Source organism: Callorhinus ursinus, unplaced genomic scaffold (assembly GCF_003265705.2).
Source record: "Callorhinus ursinus isolate GAN/ISIS: 27379988/994484 unplaced genomic scaffold, GSC_fseal_2.0 scaffold3, whole genome shotgun sequence".
Classification (NCBI taxonomy): Eukaryota; Metazoa; Chordata; class Mammalia; order Carnivora; family Otariidae; genus Callorhinus; species Callorhinus ursinus.
The window spans coordinates 68,396,791-68,413,401 of NW_027397065.1; the positions used below are offsets into that span (position 1 = coordinate 68,396,791).

General features: G+C 36.4%; 1 protein-coding gene across 6 annotated transcripts in view; it reads left to right on the forward strand.

Annotated features, from left to right (window-relative positions):
• DROSHA (drosha ribonuclease III) overlaps positions 1 to 16,611 on the forward strand; it is a 119,847-nt gene that overhangs the window by 38,761 nt on the left and 64,475 nt on the right. For all 6 annotated transcript variants that reach the window (XM_025867440.2, XM_025867442.2, XM_025867443.2 and 3 more), the window contains 3 exons: positions 1,168 to 1,249; positions 2,429 to 2,503; positions 11,880 to 12,049. In XM_025867440.2, coding sequence (XP_025723225.1) covers positions 1,168 to 1,249; positions 2,429 to 2,503; positions 11,880 to 12,049 — 327 coding nt within the window. The remainder of the gene's footprint in view (positions 1 to 1,167; positions 1,250 to 2,428; positions 2,504 to 11,879; positions 12,050 to 16,611) is intronic.

Here is a 16,611-nt window from a genome sequence, read left to right on the forward strand (position 1 = left end):
CATATTTTTCCTAATTGTTTTTCATTGCGGATGCTCAGCGGCAGATTTATCTAAATATATGCAAGAGGTTTAAAATTCCAAAGCAAGATTAATGTGAATCTCAGAATGATTCATTGCCTGATCTTGAATTTAGTGGTGTCAACAAATCACACTAAGAAATAACAACTAGACAGCAAACAAGCTTGTGCACTTAACATTTGTTGAGTCGGGGTCGATTTCCTGAGCCCCTGGCTCTTCTAGCAAACCTTGTTTAACAGTGAAGCTCTGTCATGGGCAGTGGAGCACTGAGGGGGATTGATGAGCATGACACACATACTTAGTTTGCACCTGTTTCATTCTGAGCAAGTCCTGGTAATTCTACCTGTCTTTCAAAAAGAATTAAAGAGAAAGGGCCGCCCCTTCATTCCCCAGCTTAGAAGGGCTTTTTTTGCTTCCTTTTGATTTTTAAGGTCATAAGCCTTCATTGGCTATTGTAAAAGTTGATGACTTCTGGCGTGATCTCACACAGGGTGATTTATGAACCCTGAGCAAGACAAGTAGGAGGAAGAATTATGAGACAAGTCTCACTTGTAAATATATCATCTGTTAAGCTTGTTTACAGGAGAAATTTTGGTACAAAGTTTTGTAGTTTTTCTTAGCCCTCTATTTGCCTTCATTAAGAATTTGAACTTTTTTGGCACAAAAGACCTCTTTTTATGGTAACTGTAATGGTGATTCTGGGGGTGTGCGAAGGGTGGGGGTTAGCAGGGGTGGGGTGGGGGGACAAACCTATTAGAGCCCATCCACTGTGTGTGTGTGTGTGTGTGTGTGTGTGTGTGTGTGTGTAGTTTGAATTAACAAAGTCCCCAGGAAATTCTGATTCTGAGATTTAATTGGCTAGAAAAATATAATGGGATTTTATTTTTTAAATTTCATATCATTTTATTTGTATGTTTGCAAGGACTGAGTTTACATTTTTCTAGGAATCCTAACGGCATTATTGCCTACTTCATTTATGTCTGAAGCCAATGAAGTGTTGTAGGACAGTGGCCAAGCATTTTAGGAAATTACATGGTTTTAGTATAGTTTTAATACACACTTTTAAAGACACTTGACTAGAACAAGTGAAACCTTCAGTCAGTATACATTTATAGTATTATAGTAATTTGATTTTGGTTTATTTTTCAGAATTTTTGTGTGAAAGGACTTGAACTGTTTTCATTATTCCTGTTCAGAGATATTTTGGAATTGTATGACTGGAATCTTAAAGGTAAATAATAAGATTTAAAGAGAAGTGTAATGCTTGTAGAAGAATGTTGTAGTATATATATATGAAAACTTCTAACAATGGGGAGACAGTTGAAATTCCCTTTATTTTTTAAATACTCAAGGAAAAGTATGTTATTCATAGGAACACTTAGTATCATTTGACGTGAATAAGACGTTATGGGTCTTATTTTAAATTTTGATAAAATTTGACAGTGTTCATTACCTAAGATTACCATTATCCATTACCTAACTGATACCTAAGAAGATGGTATCAGTTACTATGAGTAACTACCTTGATTTATGTACGTTAGGGAAAATCTCAGTAGTTAATATTTTAAATCTATTGAACTTTACTGTAATAAACTTCTTCTAAGATGACAGTATATTAAAATTTCAGGGGCGCCTGGGTGGCTCAGCCGTTAAGCATCTGCCTTCGGCTCAGGTCATGATCCAAGGGTCCTGGGATAGGGTCCTGTGTCGGGCTCCCTGCTCAGCGGGAAGCCTGCCTCTCCCTCTCCCACTCCCCCTGCTTGTGTTCCCTCTCTTGCTGTGTCGCTCTCTGTCAGATAAATAAATAGAATCTTAAAAAAGAAAACAAAAAACAACTTCAGTTAGCCTTCAAAACACACATATACACTTTGAGCTATCTCAGTTCAAAACTTGGTTCTTAGATAATTGTTCATTCCTGTGGAAGTGTTAGTATTCCTGCAGACATTGACTTATTTATTTTTAAAACAGTGTACTGATGAATGGCTTTTCAAACCAAGTTTTTAATAGTATTTGTTTCTTTTCCCCCCAGTGGTATTGATTAAAATAGAAAAGGATTAAAACACAAGCATATTGTATCATGCAGTAGTTCAACTATAACAAAAATCTTTATATTTTTGGACTTCTAGATATAGTTTTACTGCATATGTCATGTACGTGGTATATCCCTGGGGCCTTTATTCTCCTCTGACTTTGGGTAGTCCCCTCACTGCAGTCTTCATTGGATGTTTGTGGCAGTTATCGCATGATTGATTGAACTGTTGGGGAGAAGAAGGGGTGGTGTTTTTTATGTCTCTACTTCTCCAGTGGTGTTTCTTTGTGGTTATCATAAATCTTAGGAATTAAGCCACAGTGTTTGTTTTCTAAGGCTGTTTTATTTATTTTTTCTTTCCTTTTCACTTGTTTGCTTTAGGCCCTTTGTTTGAAGACAGTCCTCCCTGCTGCCCAAGATTTCATTTCATGCCACGTTTTGTGAGATTTCTTCCAGGTAAATCTTTTGGCTTGTCAGTGACCCGGTGAGATAGTACATCTGAAAATAAGCCTGCCATTCTCTTTTTAATCTGTAGAGACAACTTCCCACCTCAGACACTGTTAATTATCTAATTCTCAGGTCAGGGATGAAATGTGAAATTATACACTCTGATTTGTACCCCTGAGTAATTTATGGTAGCCCCAAATTAGATGAGCAGCGGGACAAGTGATTTATAAATTTTGAAAATCTACTTGATAAAATATCATGCAAGTGTTCAAAGTAACATGGAAAAATGTCACTCTAAAAAATGCATATAATTAATTGGAAAATAATTGGTATAAAATTTTATATGTAGTATAATTATAACTATGCTAAAGATTACTGCAATAATAGGTATATTAAGGTAGTATTATTGGTGGTTTTTTCCTTTTTTTTGACACATTCACTTTACAGTGAAAAGAATGTTATTTTCTCACTAAAATATATAAGTAAATATATTATTTTTATTTTTTTAAGGCAGTATTTTAAGTTTTAAAATTTTTTTCAAGAGTCTAGCTGTGAAATATGGCATTATATTTGTTTTTAAAAATGGCTGGATTTTATGAAATCTTTGGATGCTTTTTGTTTGTAAAATCTTTACCTAAATGAATTATCCCTGGAATCTCACTCTGGCATCTCAGTTTCGGTGACATTCCTCCAACCTCTCACGCCCTGGTCCCTTTGCTTCTACCTCAATCTTCCCTTTTCTCTCTGGGTATAGCTGCCTTTCTTTGCTTTCTCACTTAAGTCTTAGGCTCTGACGTCTGTCTCTCAGCTCTGGCGACCTCAGCCCTTGTGCCAGCCACCACTTTCCACTGAAATGTCAGTTCGGCCTTTTGGTTCTCAGTGATACTGGGGAAAAAACAATTTGCTGCAATAAATCTGTGGTCCAGTTTCAGCTGGGGAGCTTTTCAGAATGTAAAATGTAATGTATTGCTCACATAGTCCGCAATTTCAGGAAATCAGCCCTGTGTTCCTGCTCTCCGCATGCCTCTTGTCTTCCTGGGGGCTGGAGACCTTACCTCCCTTATGCCTCAGAACCCTGGTTTGAGCCTGTCAGGCCTTGGTCCATTCACAGCCCGGCTTTGCTTGGGTGCCCCACTCCCTCCAACCCTACCCTGCCACAGCTGCTGATGCCAAAGCAAGCCTCCTAAAGGCCACATCCAGTGGATGCAGTTTTGGTCTCTTCCCTGAGGTGGTACCTGGGCTCTTGACCCTGTCTTCTGTGTACTGAGCTCTCCTTGCTTTCCTCCTGGCTCTCTGATTTGTCTTTTGTGCCTTTTGTGTCTTGTCTACTTCCAGTTTAGATTTGCCTCAAGATTTTGCCTTGATACCCTTCCCTCAGTTCAGACACTCAGTCACTGTGGCTTATTTTTATTTTAGTATAAGAGTTACTCATATTTTTGGTATTATTTGCTAATGCTTATTTCATTTGGAAAATGCATTCAAAAGCTTTTCTCCTTTGTACAACTGGTTTTATTTTATTGAGAAGTCTATTCATGTGAATGCATCTTTGATTTTATAATGGAGCTTTAGCAGCAGACTTATTAGAAGATGGTGCTAGAGTGAGCTTGTTGAAAGCCTTTCCTTTATCTGTCTGCCTCTAGGCATTTTATGACCAGACAAATCTCTTAAGAGAAAGTGGACAGTTTTAAAATCATCTTAAAGAAAAATCTTATGTCAAAGATTTACTTCGTGGGATTTGAACTCTTGCAAAATGTTTCTTATAACTATTGTAGGGATAACATTTAGGTTGTCATAAAGAAAGAGGCGTATTGATTTATTTTTAAGCAGGATTTATCTTTTCATTAGACTTCCCTTTGAAAATACATATATTAAAACACCCTGAAAGATACAGAAGAATATCTAACATATAAAATGATTTTGGTATTAGGTGACAAATTATGATTGATTTGTTTTTTACAGTATGACTTCATTAAAATCTTTTAGAAAATGGTGAATTAAAAAGAAAACATTTTAATATATATTTTCATTTTTTTCTGTACATAGGCCATTTCTACCTAGTTGTCATCATACTTATATATGATATGCATCCTAGTTTTTACTAATTCATTGAGCAGATGGATAATTTTAAGGAACATGGTACGTAGTGCCAAATTTCTTATCAAAAGAATAGCATCAATTTATGCTGCCATGAAGAATGCATTCTTAGTCTTCACATTTGGGACCCTTCCTCTTCCCTTTCTTCACTTCTTCCTCCTTCCTTCCTTCCTGTAACCCCATGAGGCTAAGGAGTAAACAGTGTCTGTCTTGTATCAGTGCTAACATACTACTTGGCACATAGAGACTCAATAAATACTTGTTTACTAAACTTATTTAACTGATCACAGTAGTGCCTTAGTTAATGATTCATATATTTTGTTACTAATATTTTGTTACTAATGAGAGTGAACTTTCAAACATTCTTTGGTATTACCTCTTATTTTTTAAAAAGTAAACCTTTGAAGTATAACACAAACTGTGCACGTATCATAAATACAAGACTCAATGAATTTTCACAAAGTGAATATGATTGTGTACTCAGCACCGCGATCAAGATTACCAGCATTCAAGACCCCCTTTGCAGTCACCTCCCAGCTTCTCAAGGGTAGCCTCTATTCTGACTTGAAAACACCATGTTAATTTTACTTGTTGTTTAATTATAAAAACTAGAATTGTGTGTTCTTTTTGTTTTTGTCTTCTTTTGTATTATGTGTTTTTGAGACACTTGTTTCAGTTAACTGTAGTTGGTTCATCCTCATTACTACATAGTATTATATGTATTTAACCTATCTGTGATTAATGGACATTTGGTATTACCTGTTTTTGGCTCTTTCAAACGGCATACATATGTTCACCATTACCCTTGTACATGCCTTTTGGAGAGCATATATTGATGCTTTCCCATTGTGGATATTCACCTAGTAGTGGAAATTCTAGTTGTGTTTATATTAAGCTTTGTAGATAGTTTCCAACAGTTTCCCAAAATGATTCTTTCATTTTCCCTGCCCCACTAGCAGTGTATGGGACAGTTCAGGTTATACCATGTTCTCACCAACACTTGGCATTTTCTTTCTTTTTCAAGTTAGCCATTTTGATGAGTGTTCAGAGGTATCATGGTACAATTTTAATTTTCACTTCCCTAATGACTTATGATAGAGCATCATTTCATATATTAATTGACTATTTGGATATTGTCTTTTGAAGTGCCTGTTTGAGTCTTTAGCTTATTTTTCTATTGGGTGATGTATGTCTTTTTCTCATTTATTTGTTAGGTATTTTTATATATACACCATATATGAGACTTTTGTCAGATGTATAGGTTGCCATTACCTTCTCTGTGGATTGCTTTTTCACCATCTTAATGGTGATTTTTGATGGACAGAAATTCCTAATTTTAATATAGTCCAATTTACATATTCTTTTATGCTTATCTTGTTTATGAAATCTTTGCTATCCTAAGGTCATCAAGATACTCTCCCTATATTTTCTAGAAATTTAGATCTCTAATCTGTCTCAAAATTTGTTTTTCAGTTGGTATGAGATATGAGTCAAGATTCCTTATTTTTATTTTATTTTATTTTTTTAAGATCCTTAATTTCAGTACAGATATCCAGTTGATTCTGCACCATTTATTGGAAAGATCATTCATTCTTCACAGAATTGAAGTGTTACTTTTGTCCTTTATTGGCTCAATTGTGTGTGTGTGTGGGTGTGGGTGTGGGTGTATGTGTGTGTACACAAACGATACTAAAGTGTATAAAGTAAAAAAGTAAATACCCCCTTCTAAACATGTGAAAATGACTAGATGCTATATATGGTTTGGTTTGTATTCATTTTACCCTATATAGGGAAATTTATGCTTTTTTCTTTAAGTGGGGATAACACTAAATATGTTATACAACTTGCCTTTTTTACTCAACTATTTCAGATGTCCTCTATAAAAATACATTGCCTCATTCTTTAAAACCGTCATAGCATTCCATTGTATGAGTGGACATTAATTATTATGACAATTCCTCTAGTGACAAATATTTTGGAGGTCTGTATTTTTTTTCCCATTATGTATCAATACTTTGACAGTAGTCTTATGCATCTCCTATAAGGTAGAATTCTAGAAGTAAAATTATTTGTTAAGACAGTATTTGTAAAATGTTGCCCATTGTTCTCTAGAAAGGACATGATATGTAGCTCTAACCAGCATTTTTAGCAGTACCCTTTTTTGGTATATCTGCCAACACTGGATATCAAGACTTCTACAGTTGGGTCCATCTGAGAGGCACAACGTAACCTCATGGTTATTATTTGCATTTTACTTGAACTCGTATGAGAATGAGCAGCTTTCATATATTTCAGGTATTTCATGATCCTCTCATGCTCATTTGCTTCTCATCTATATGAATTTATTATATCTAATTGAAGTTTTATCAGTTATTACCATTTTTCTTTAGTTTCCTAGTTTACCCAGTTTTGAAGATAACTGTCTCATTTGCTCCATATGAATTTATCCAAAATTAAGCTTATAGTTTAAACCAGGGTTTATTTAATTCAGGCCAGTTGACCAGGAGTCAAATCACAGAGCAACTGGATTATTGAGATTTTAAGGATTTTCTCAAATTTTTGTTTCCTTCCAATACCCGCCTCTACCGTGGATAGCCAAACCATTAATAAGAGCTCTGGTAGAATTAGTTTAAGGTTTTATTCTTGCTGGAGCTGGGGCTGGAGCTAGGGTAGGGCATAATTCAAGATAGGAAGGCTGCTCTTCTGGGAAAGGCTGTTCACTGTTTATATCATCACTGTTAGTAAAGCTTCAGAATTCCTTAATCAGTTTGCGAATCGGTTATTGTGCAAATGGATTTCTGGAAATTGCCCCATTCTGGAGAAATAGTTTGCAGGTATGGCTGAGAGAGAACCAGAGGCTGGGAGACTATCTCAAAATTCCCAGGGAACCAAGTGTAGTTTAAAAAAAACATCAATTGATACAGCATCTTTTTCTATTTGGAAAGTAACTTTTTTGGAGGGAAGTTTAGAAAATATCTGTTAATACAAATTTTCAAAAGTTAAGATTATGTAAAGACATGTTAACAGGAATACACAGGAGATACGATAATGCAGTTATACAGTTATTCTCAGTGTAGGCAAAGAGGAAGGTATTTTTATGGTTCTTAAAATAACTATTACACTTAAAATAACTATTCTTAAAATAACTATTACACTGTTGAGAAATACTTGTTTAGCCAGCCATATTCTTACCACAAATTCCCTAACAAATTGCCCCCCCACCATATAAATAAGCAATATAAACTGAGAGAATTGGGTCTCTAAGAAACAGTTTATAAAGTCTGTCAGTTCATTAATGACTGTCCAGATTCATTCCCTGAAACACAAACTCCAGTTCTTCCCGAATAATGAGCCGTTGTCACAGTTCCAGTCCCAGTGCTGGCAGAATTCCTGCTAACCTTAGCTTACCCACTCTAATTTCTCATTTATATCATGTCCTATTTATCTCAGCCAATGAGATAAAAATTACTTCCTAGCCCTCAGTGACATAGTTCCATAAATCCCCAACATAAACATGTAGCAAAGCAGATAAACCAGAAGAGCCAATTCATTAACATTAGTAAATTCATGGCAGTCTGTGAGCAAGTGGCCATGTTATTTATCTGCTTCAGAAAGTCATTCCCACAGATATTTATGGAGTGTCTTTTTTACCAGGCTGGGTGTGAGGGATGCAGCCCTTGCCCCATGGGCTCTGACAGGACTCTAGTCTTGTCTTCCTTTTTTAATATTTCCATAAGGATTGCGCCCCAGTACCGAACCTGGAGCGGTGCCTTGATCCCCCTCCTCGGTAAACCTTTCATTTCAGGTTGTCTGTCCTGGGTTTCTGCTTTGTCACAGTGGTAAATATCTGTCTCTCTAGGTTGTAGTTGCCATTTAAAATACTTAGCAGGTTTCAATATGGATTTATAATTTCTCCTTCAGCATTACTGACTTTGCACCTGATGCGTGTATGCTTTTAAATGTTTCTGGTTTCTGTGCTGTGGTAAAGCTCTACTTTCTCATTAGCAGCTTTGCACCCAAAGGTAAAAGCATTCTTACAAGCACTTGGTGGCCTTTTCTTTTTTTCTTTTTTTTAAAGATTTTATTTATTTATTTGAGAGAGAGAGTGCGTGTGCACGAGTGGGGGGGGAGGGGCGGAGGGAGAGGGACAAGCAGACTTCGTGCTGAGTGCAAAGACCGAAGTGGGGTTTGATCCCAGCACCCTGAGATCATGACCTGAGCCAAAATCAGATGCTTAACCGACGAGCCACCCAGGCGCCCCATGGCCCTTTTTCTTTATCTTGCAGGTATTCTTCTCCTAAAACGGGCCCTGTCCTTGGTTTGTAGGCCCAAGTATTCCTCTCTTCCAATAGCTTTTTTAGTTTTTTAGTCTTTTCACTTTAAATTCATAGCACTTAGTCTATTTCACTTCTATTTGCAGTGCCATGAAGTCAGCCCTCTGTAACTGCTGGTGGGGAGATTTTAGTGCTATTCTGTATACCTGGCGTTGCATATATTTGCTCCTTCTACCACATACCTTCCCCAAATAAAATTTGAGCCTTTTTTTCTAATCCTTATAACAAAACAACACTCTCTTCCTTCTTATGGCATGCTGGGCTTCTGATGGATCCTTGTAGGCCCACAGTGCTCTTTCGTGATACTACCAAATAATAGAGATTATGAGCCAAATACTATTTTATTTTACTCTTTTCTTGGTTTCTAATGAATCTAGTCAGTGTGCTAGTTCTTCTCAAAGCTCCCTAGGTTTCCTTTTTCTCTTTGCTGTTCTCTATGTATACACATGCGGTGTAAATCATCGTATTCTGGCGTTAGTGTTCTCTTTTCCATCTGTTTGCCTCAGACTACCTAGAAGTAGAGACTACTGTGGGCTCAGACAGACAGGCATCGTGATAGGCATTATGGCTTTGCTGGGCTCCTTAGCAAAGAGGGGAGCATCAATGACTGAGGAAAACATGTTATATGCAGGGAGATTGAAATGTCTTTTGAGACAGACTCTTGAGAAATATGCCCTTTACAATGGAAGTTTCTTAATCAAAGGTGACTCTTGGGTTTAAAGCAGATGTTTTGTAATGAGGCATAAAAAATTTCACTGCTGTGAGCAGTAATCTGAATCAGTAGGTATAACATGTCCTCATGTGGGTTGATTGTATTTTAGTCACTTCTTGGACCTTTTTTTTTTTTTTTTTTTGAAGACTCAATGTCTTTGATTAAGAGAACTGTTTTCAGAATGTCATCTACAAAGATTCCTCTAGGAACAGTGGTGATTAATCATTATTAGCCTACATGCTTCTTGAGGGCCTAGAGCTTGTGTTTTTGTTTGTTTTTTCCATGACTGCAACACGGGACCACTCATAGTGCCTGGCACATAATGCTAATAAACCTGCTCATCAGAAAATAAAATCCAGAGCTCTTCCTGTGCTCTGTAGAAGCTTTGCAAGATCCAGCCTCCCTGCCACTTCTTTCACACTCTCTTCCTTCTCTCATTCCATCCACGTTGCCTTTTTGCAGTTGCTGGAACATATCAATCCCACTTTACTATAGGACTTCTGCTGTTTTTTCTATCTGAGACACTCTTCTCCCAGATTGCTACATAATGGGCTCTTTTGCTTCTTTCTACTTTGCTCACATGGCACCTCTTCATGGATTCGTTCCCTGACCACCATTTTAAATATAGCTGCAGTCCTTCACCTGTTTTGAACCTTTATAGAAGAGTCTTTATCTTGACCTGATTTATTTTGTGGTTGTTTTTTGCTGTGTCTTTCCCTTCTCTGTTTTGGTTGTTTAGATCACCACTGTATTTCTAGGGTCTGGAAGAGTGCCTGCTGCGTAATAGGTGCTCAGTAAATATTTGTTGAATATAAACAAGTATTTAATGAATAAATGCATGCTTACATATATGGTAACTCTATAGCAGCAGTGCTGTCTGGTTCCATAACAACATCTGAGATTAAAAAAAAAACCAACAAAGATCAAAAAGAAATTTTGATCTTTACTCTCTTCTTTCTCAGATGTGTAGTCCTGTCCAGGTTCTTACCCCCGGCAACTCATATTAAAGATCTTTCGGGACGCCTGGGTGGCTTAGTCGGTTAAGCATCTGCCTTTGGTTCAGGTCATGATCCTGGGGTCCTGGGATCGAGTCCCGCATCGGTCTCTTTATTCAGCGGGGAGTCTGCTTCTCCCTCTGCCTGCCACTCCCCCTGCTTCTGCTCACTCACACTCTCTCTCTCTCTGATAAATAAATAAATCTTTAAAAAAAAGATCTTTCATCCTCTTTTTCTAGTACCTCAGATTCCTTGGGTGCCATTCATTCCTCTAGCACAAATAGGACACTCTCATTTGTGCCCTCCCATCCCCACCATCTTGGTCCCTTGTTTCTCCATGAAGTGTTTGGCCCTGCACTGGTGTTCGTAGCATATCTCATGACCTGGGGGCAGTAGTCATTGTCCTCCAAACCTTCAGAGCTCTTGTCCTTTCTTGGGTTGGAATTAGGCAAAGAAAAGGCACATATTGATCAAGAAATTAAGCCCAAAAAGAAGGCAGAAGAAGCCTGTGAACCCAAAATTAATGCCCACATTATTATATGAATGTCTTTGGTTCATCAAGTACCAGATTAATTGGCTCTTTCCAAGGTATTTTAATTATGTCCTTTGTTGTTTTTATCCTCTGTACTTAGTAATATATGCTTCTGTAAGCCTCAGAATACTTGGTGTTTTTTCCATGTACTAACTCCATAATGATCTTCATGATATTAGTACAGCCTTTTTAGCGCTATTCATCACGGTAGGTGCAGCACATTAGCACCAAAAAATTAGAACATAATGCAACAATAGCTTATTGGAAACATCCATAAATATCTCATAAAAGCTTAGAATTTCCTTAAGACAGTAACATCACTTCTAAAGAGCTTTCATCTGTTACCTTAGAAAGAATCATAAAATATTTAAGACATAACATAGTTCTGTATATTATAAACTATGGCTTTTTATGCTAGGTGGTTTTAAATTTATTTAGGTAGGCACTTTTTTTTTTATTTTCAGACCTCACAAATGGAGCCTTTTATCATTTATAATGTTGTTGTTGCCATTTTAGTAAATGAGGTGGTTTGTGAGCACTGTTCATCAATGAAACAAATGGTTTTTGTATTATTTGGCACCTGGTTAAACAATGTAAATTCTAAATTACTTTTTTATAAATGTTCTTTTTTCCCCTCACTGTCTTGTTTTTCCTTATTCGGCTGATGATTGACTATTGAGTAGTTTTATTTTTTCCTCTCTTTCCCCTCCCACCCAAGATGGAGGAAAGGAAGTGCTGTCCATGCACCAAATTCTCCTTTACTTATTACGGTGTAGCAAAGCCCTGGTTCCCGAAGAGGAGATTGCCAATATGCTTCAGTGGGAAGAACTTGAGTGGCAGAAATACGCAGAAGAATGCAAAGGCATGATTGTCACCAACCCTGGAACGGTATGTTCTGGTGCTTGCATGTTCTGAGACTGAACCACCTTCTTTCCAGTTTGAATGTTCAAAGAAACAGTAACGGAACATTTAAAAGTTTGAAGTATTCATTCTTGTCCTTTGAGTAATTTTTCCTTTTAAATATTTAGCAAATAAAAAAATACTACGATGTAGTCATATTTAGTAGTAAGTTTATCTGATTAGTTTTTAGATATGTTTGGATCTGATTTTTTTTTTCTGAGTATAAAAGTAATATATCATCATTATAAAAAGTTAAGAAAATAAAGAAACAGCCCAAAGAAGACAATAAAGTTATCCATAATTCCATTTACCGGAGATGTTACTATTCACTTTTCTAGTCTCCTTAGAGACTTTCATATTGTTTTAAAACAAAATTGGTATCATACAGTTCAGTATTCATATTTAGACCTTTTTCTTCTCATTCTCTTCCAGAAACAACAATCACAAAATTATTTTTCTGTAGTCTTAAATTTCTTTACAAGTGTAATTAAAAGGTTCCTAAGTTATTTAATTAACCCCCTATTATTGAACACCTAGGTTGCTTTCAGATTTTTGCTGTCACCAATATTGCTGTATTGAATTTGTATATGTGTATATAAACACATATATGCATAAACATGTATATATCTTTGAATGTGTGTCCATTTAATTTTTTAGGAAGAAGTCCTGTAAGTGAAGTTAATAGGCTGAAGATACGCACATTTTTAAGGCCTTGGATACGTGTAAATTGCCTTCTAGAAGGGTTGTAAAATTTGCACGTTGACCGAGAGTATATGAGCAGGCCCTCTCTTTGTATTGGTTATACTGTACTAGTCTAACAAAAAAACTGATAGGGAAAAAAATTACATAGTTCAGTTTTGTATTTATTTTGGTTTCTAACAAAAATTGATATTTTAAATGTTTATTGGCCTTTCATGTTTTCTTTTGATAATGACCTATTAATACCCCTTTTCTAATTTTCTTTTGTGATATTTGCCATTTTTTATTGATCCTTTGCCATACTTATTACAAATATTTCCCATTTCTTTGTTTTTTAAGTGTTTTGTATTAAAATTAGCTTCCAGTATTAATTTTTGAAGTAAAAATATAAAAAATAAAGAGTAGAGAATTGAAAGTCAAGTAGGTTTCTCTTATAAAGAAAATGCTGTTTTATATATTTATATGAATTACAGTTTTTTCTCTGAAGTATGCTGTTGTTTCATAAAATAGTTATATATTGGCATCTTATCAGGATAAAGTTTTCCAGAAATGGAGAATTAAAGTATTTTTATGTAAAGAAACTAATCTATTTAAACAAAGCTGTTGTTTTTAAAAGGCTGCCAAATTGTTTAATAGCCTTGATTTCATAAAAATAAAAACTCTGGATCAACTTTTTGTAGCATGACAGTAACATCTGCACAAACAAAATGTTACTATTTGCAAAGCAAACATTTCAGCTAATACTGATTATTTCAAACAAGTCTAGAAAGTGAAAGTGTTTAATAAAAACTTGTTTAAACATAAAACTTGTTTAAAACTTAAAATCATACAATTTTTGCTATTATACTGTTAAACCATACAACTAATTGTTAAAGTAACTCTAAAAGAAATATACAGGTCCTGGCAGTATGACAGTATAACTCTGAATTTTACTTTTCTTCTTTAAACAGTTGCATAAATTTACATTTCTTTTGCCAGTCTTATAGCAGGGTCAGAAGATAGGTGGGAGTGAGGGTGGTGGGAGACACACCTTTTCATCTTGGTGGAGTCGGCTTGAAGAGTACTGCGGTCAAGAGTGCACACTTTGGGAATACTTTCACCCTGGGGCTTCTTTCCATACCTTGGTTAACATTTCCTGAAATCCTACAATCAGTTGGAGAGCTTTTGAAAATGTACGAATGCCCTGATCATCCCTACTCCATATATACTCCCAAGTAATGGGGCCCAAGGATCTGTTGTTAAAAAAAAAAAAAAATCCCCAGGTGCTTTTCTGATTCACCCCTTCATGGTTTTGAGCCATTAGCATAGAGGACATTTACTTCATTACCATGATTATCATTTAGCTCATTTGTTGGGTGACTACTATGTGAGTCAGGTGCTAGTAAAGTCTACACATTATATATGCTGTTTGTCCAGGCGCAGACTCATGGCATATCCGTGTGAAAGGAGTCTGTGATGAACTGTTGAGTCCATAGATCAGTCAGTACAAAAGCCAATCAGGAAAGCCTGTATCTGATCTTAGGCGAGATCACTGGACCAGGCTGCCAGGGATACTTCATAAATGCTACAGGAAGGTCTTTAAGGAATCGAGAAATTGTATAACTTATTGGCATGATCAAATGTGTGTACTTGGGAGGATATATGGCCAATTTGGAAGATAATGAAACCAGATTAGTCAGGATGAGAGATTTATGTTAGAAAGTAATCAGAAATAAATTAAGAAAGGTAAGTTTGGGTGCCAGACTTGGGAACATGTTAAAGTTAATAAAAATATGTTTAAAGGAGGAAAATATCCTGAAAACTCAGTATCATAAAAACATCCTTTCATTATATCTTTTGCGAATAGAGCAGAGTAGACATGATAGTACATTTCATCCTCTGCAGTACTTGCTTTGAAAGATTACCCAGTGGTAAGAATATTGGGGAATTTATTAAATTTTTCAAGCCATTATGGTCACATTAAGTACTTTATTGCTGCAGAACTTAAAAGAATTAATCTCCCTCCCGAGGCACTTTGCCTCTGCCAGGGAATGCTTTGGTCATTAGTGAGAATATTTTTTATTCTTCCTCAAAGCTGGTATGATGGATATTGTAGGGTGTGGCCAAAGTCTAGATCTTATTTCATCTCTCCCCCCTATAAATTTCAAGATGCTATAGATATTTTAAATCACTGTTTCCTTGGTTGATGCCGTAGTATGGTGTTTAAAATCATGAAAACATGAATAATTCACTAACATTTTCAGTTGTGCAACTCCTCTTTTAATGAACTATAGAAATGATCCCTGAAAGTATAGTCTTGCAACTCCTCTTTTAAAACTGTATCCTGCTGCTTTGATATACAAAATTGGAAGAACAAATACTGTGAAGATGTCAATGCTACCTAGAGCAATCTACACATTTAATGCAATCCTTATCAAAATACCATCCACTTTTTTCAAAGAAATGGAAGAAATAATCCTAAAATTTGTATGGAACCAGAAAAGACTCCGAATAGCCAGAGGAATGTTGAAAAAGAAAAGCAAAGCTGGCGGGCATCACAATTCCGGACTTCAAGCTCTATTACAAAGCTATGATCATCAAGACAGTATGGTACTGGCACAAAAACAGACACATAGATCAATGGAACAGAACAGAGAGCCCAGAAATGGACCCTCAACTCTATGGTGAACTAATCTTCAACAAAGCAGGAAAGAATGTCCAATGGAAAAAAGACAGTCTCTTCAATAAATGGTGTTGGGAAAATTGGACAGCCACATGCAGAAGAATGAAGCTGGACCATTTCCTTACACCACATACAAAAATAGACTCCAAATGGTTGAAAGACCTAAACGTGAGACAGGAGTCCATCAAAATCCTAGAGGAGAACACAGGCAGCAACCTCTTCGACCTCAGCCGTGGCAACTTCTTCCTAGAAACATCGCCAAAGGCAAGGGAAGCAAGGGCAAAAATGAACTATTGGGACTTTGTCAAGATAAAAAGCTTTTGCACAGCAAAGGAAACAGTCCACAAAACCAAAAGACAACCGACAGAATGGGAGAAGATATTTGCAAATGACATATCAGATAAAGGGCTAGTATCCAAAATCTATAAAGAACTTACCAAACTCAACACCCAAAGAACAAATGATCCAATCAAGAAATGGGTAGAAGACATGAACAGACATTTGTGCAAAGAAGACATCCAAATGGCCAACAGACACATGAAAAAGTGCTCAACATCGCTCGGTGTCAGGGAAATCCATATCAAAACCTCAATGAGATACCACCTCACACCAGTCAGAATGGCTAAAATTAACAAGTCAGGAAACGACAGATGTCGACAAGGATGCAGAGAAAGGGGAACCCTCCTACATTGTTGGTGGGAATGCAAACTGGTGCAGCCACTCTGGAAAACAGTATGGAAGTTCCTCAAAAAGTTGCAAATAGAACTACCCTACAACCTAGCAATTTCACTACTGGGTATTTACCCCAAAGATACAAATGTAGTGATCCGAAGGGGTATGTGCACCCCAATGTTTATAGCAGCAATGTCCACAATAGCCAAACTATGGAAAGAGCCTAGATGTCAATCAACAGATGAGTGGGTAAAGAAGATGTGGTATATCTATATCTATATCTATATCTATACATATACAATGGAATATTATGCAGCCATCACAAAACCCCTGAAATCTTGCCATTTGCAATGACATGGATGGAATTAGAGGGTATTATGCTAAGCGAAATAAGTCAATCAGAGAAAGACATATATCTCACTGATATGAAGAATTCTTAATCTCAGGAAACAAACTGAGGGTTGCTGGAGTGGTGGGGGGGTGGGAGGGATGGGGTGGCTGGGTGATAGACATTGGG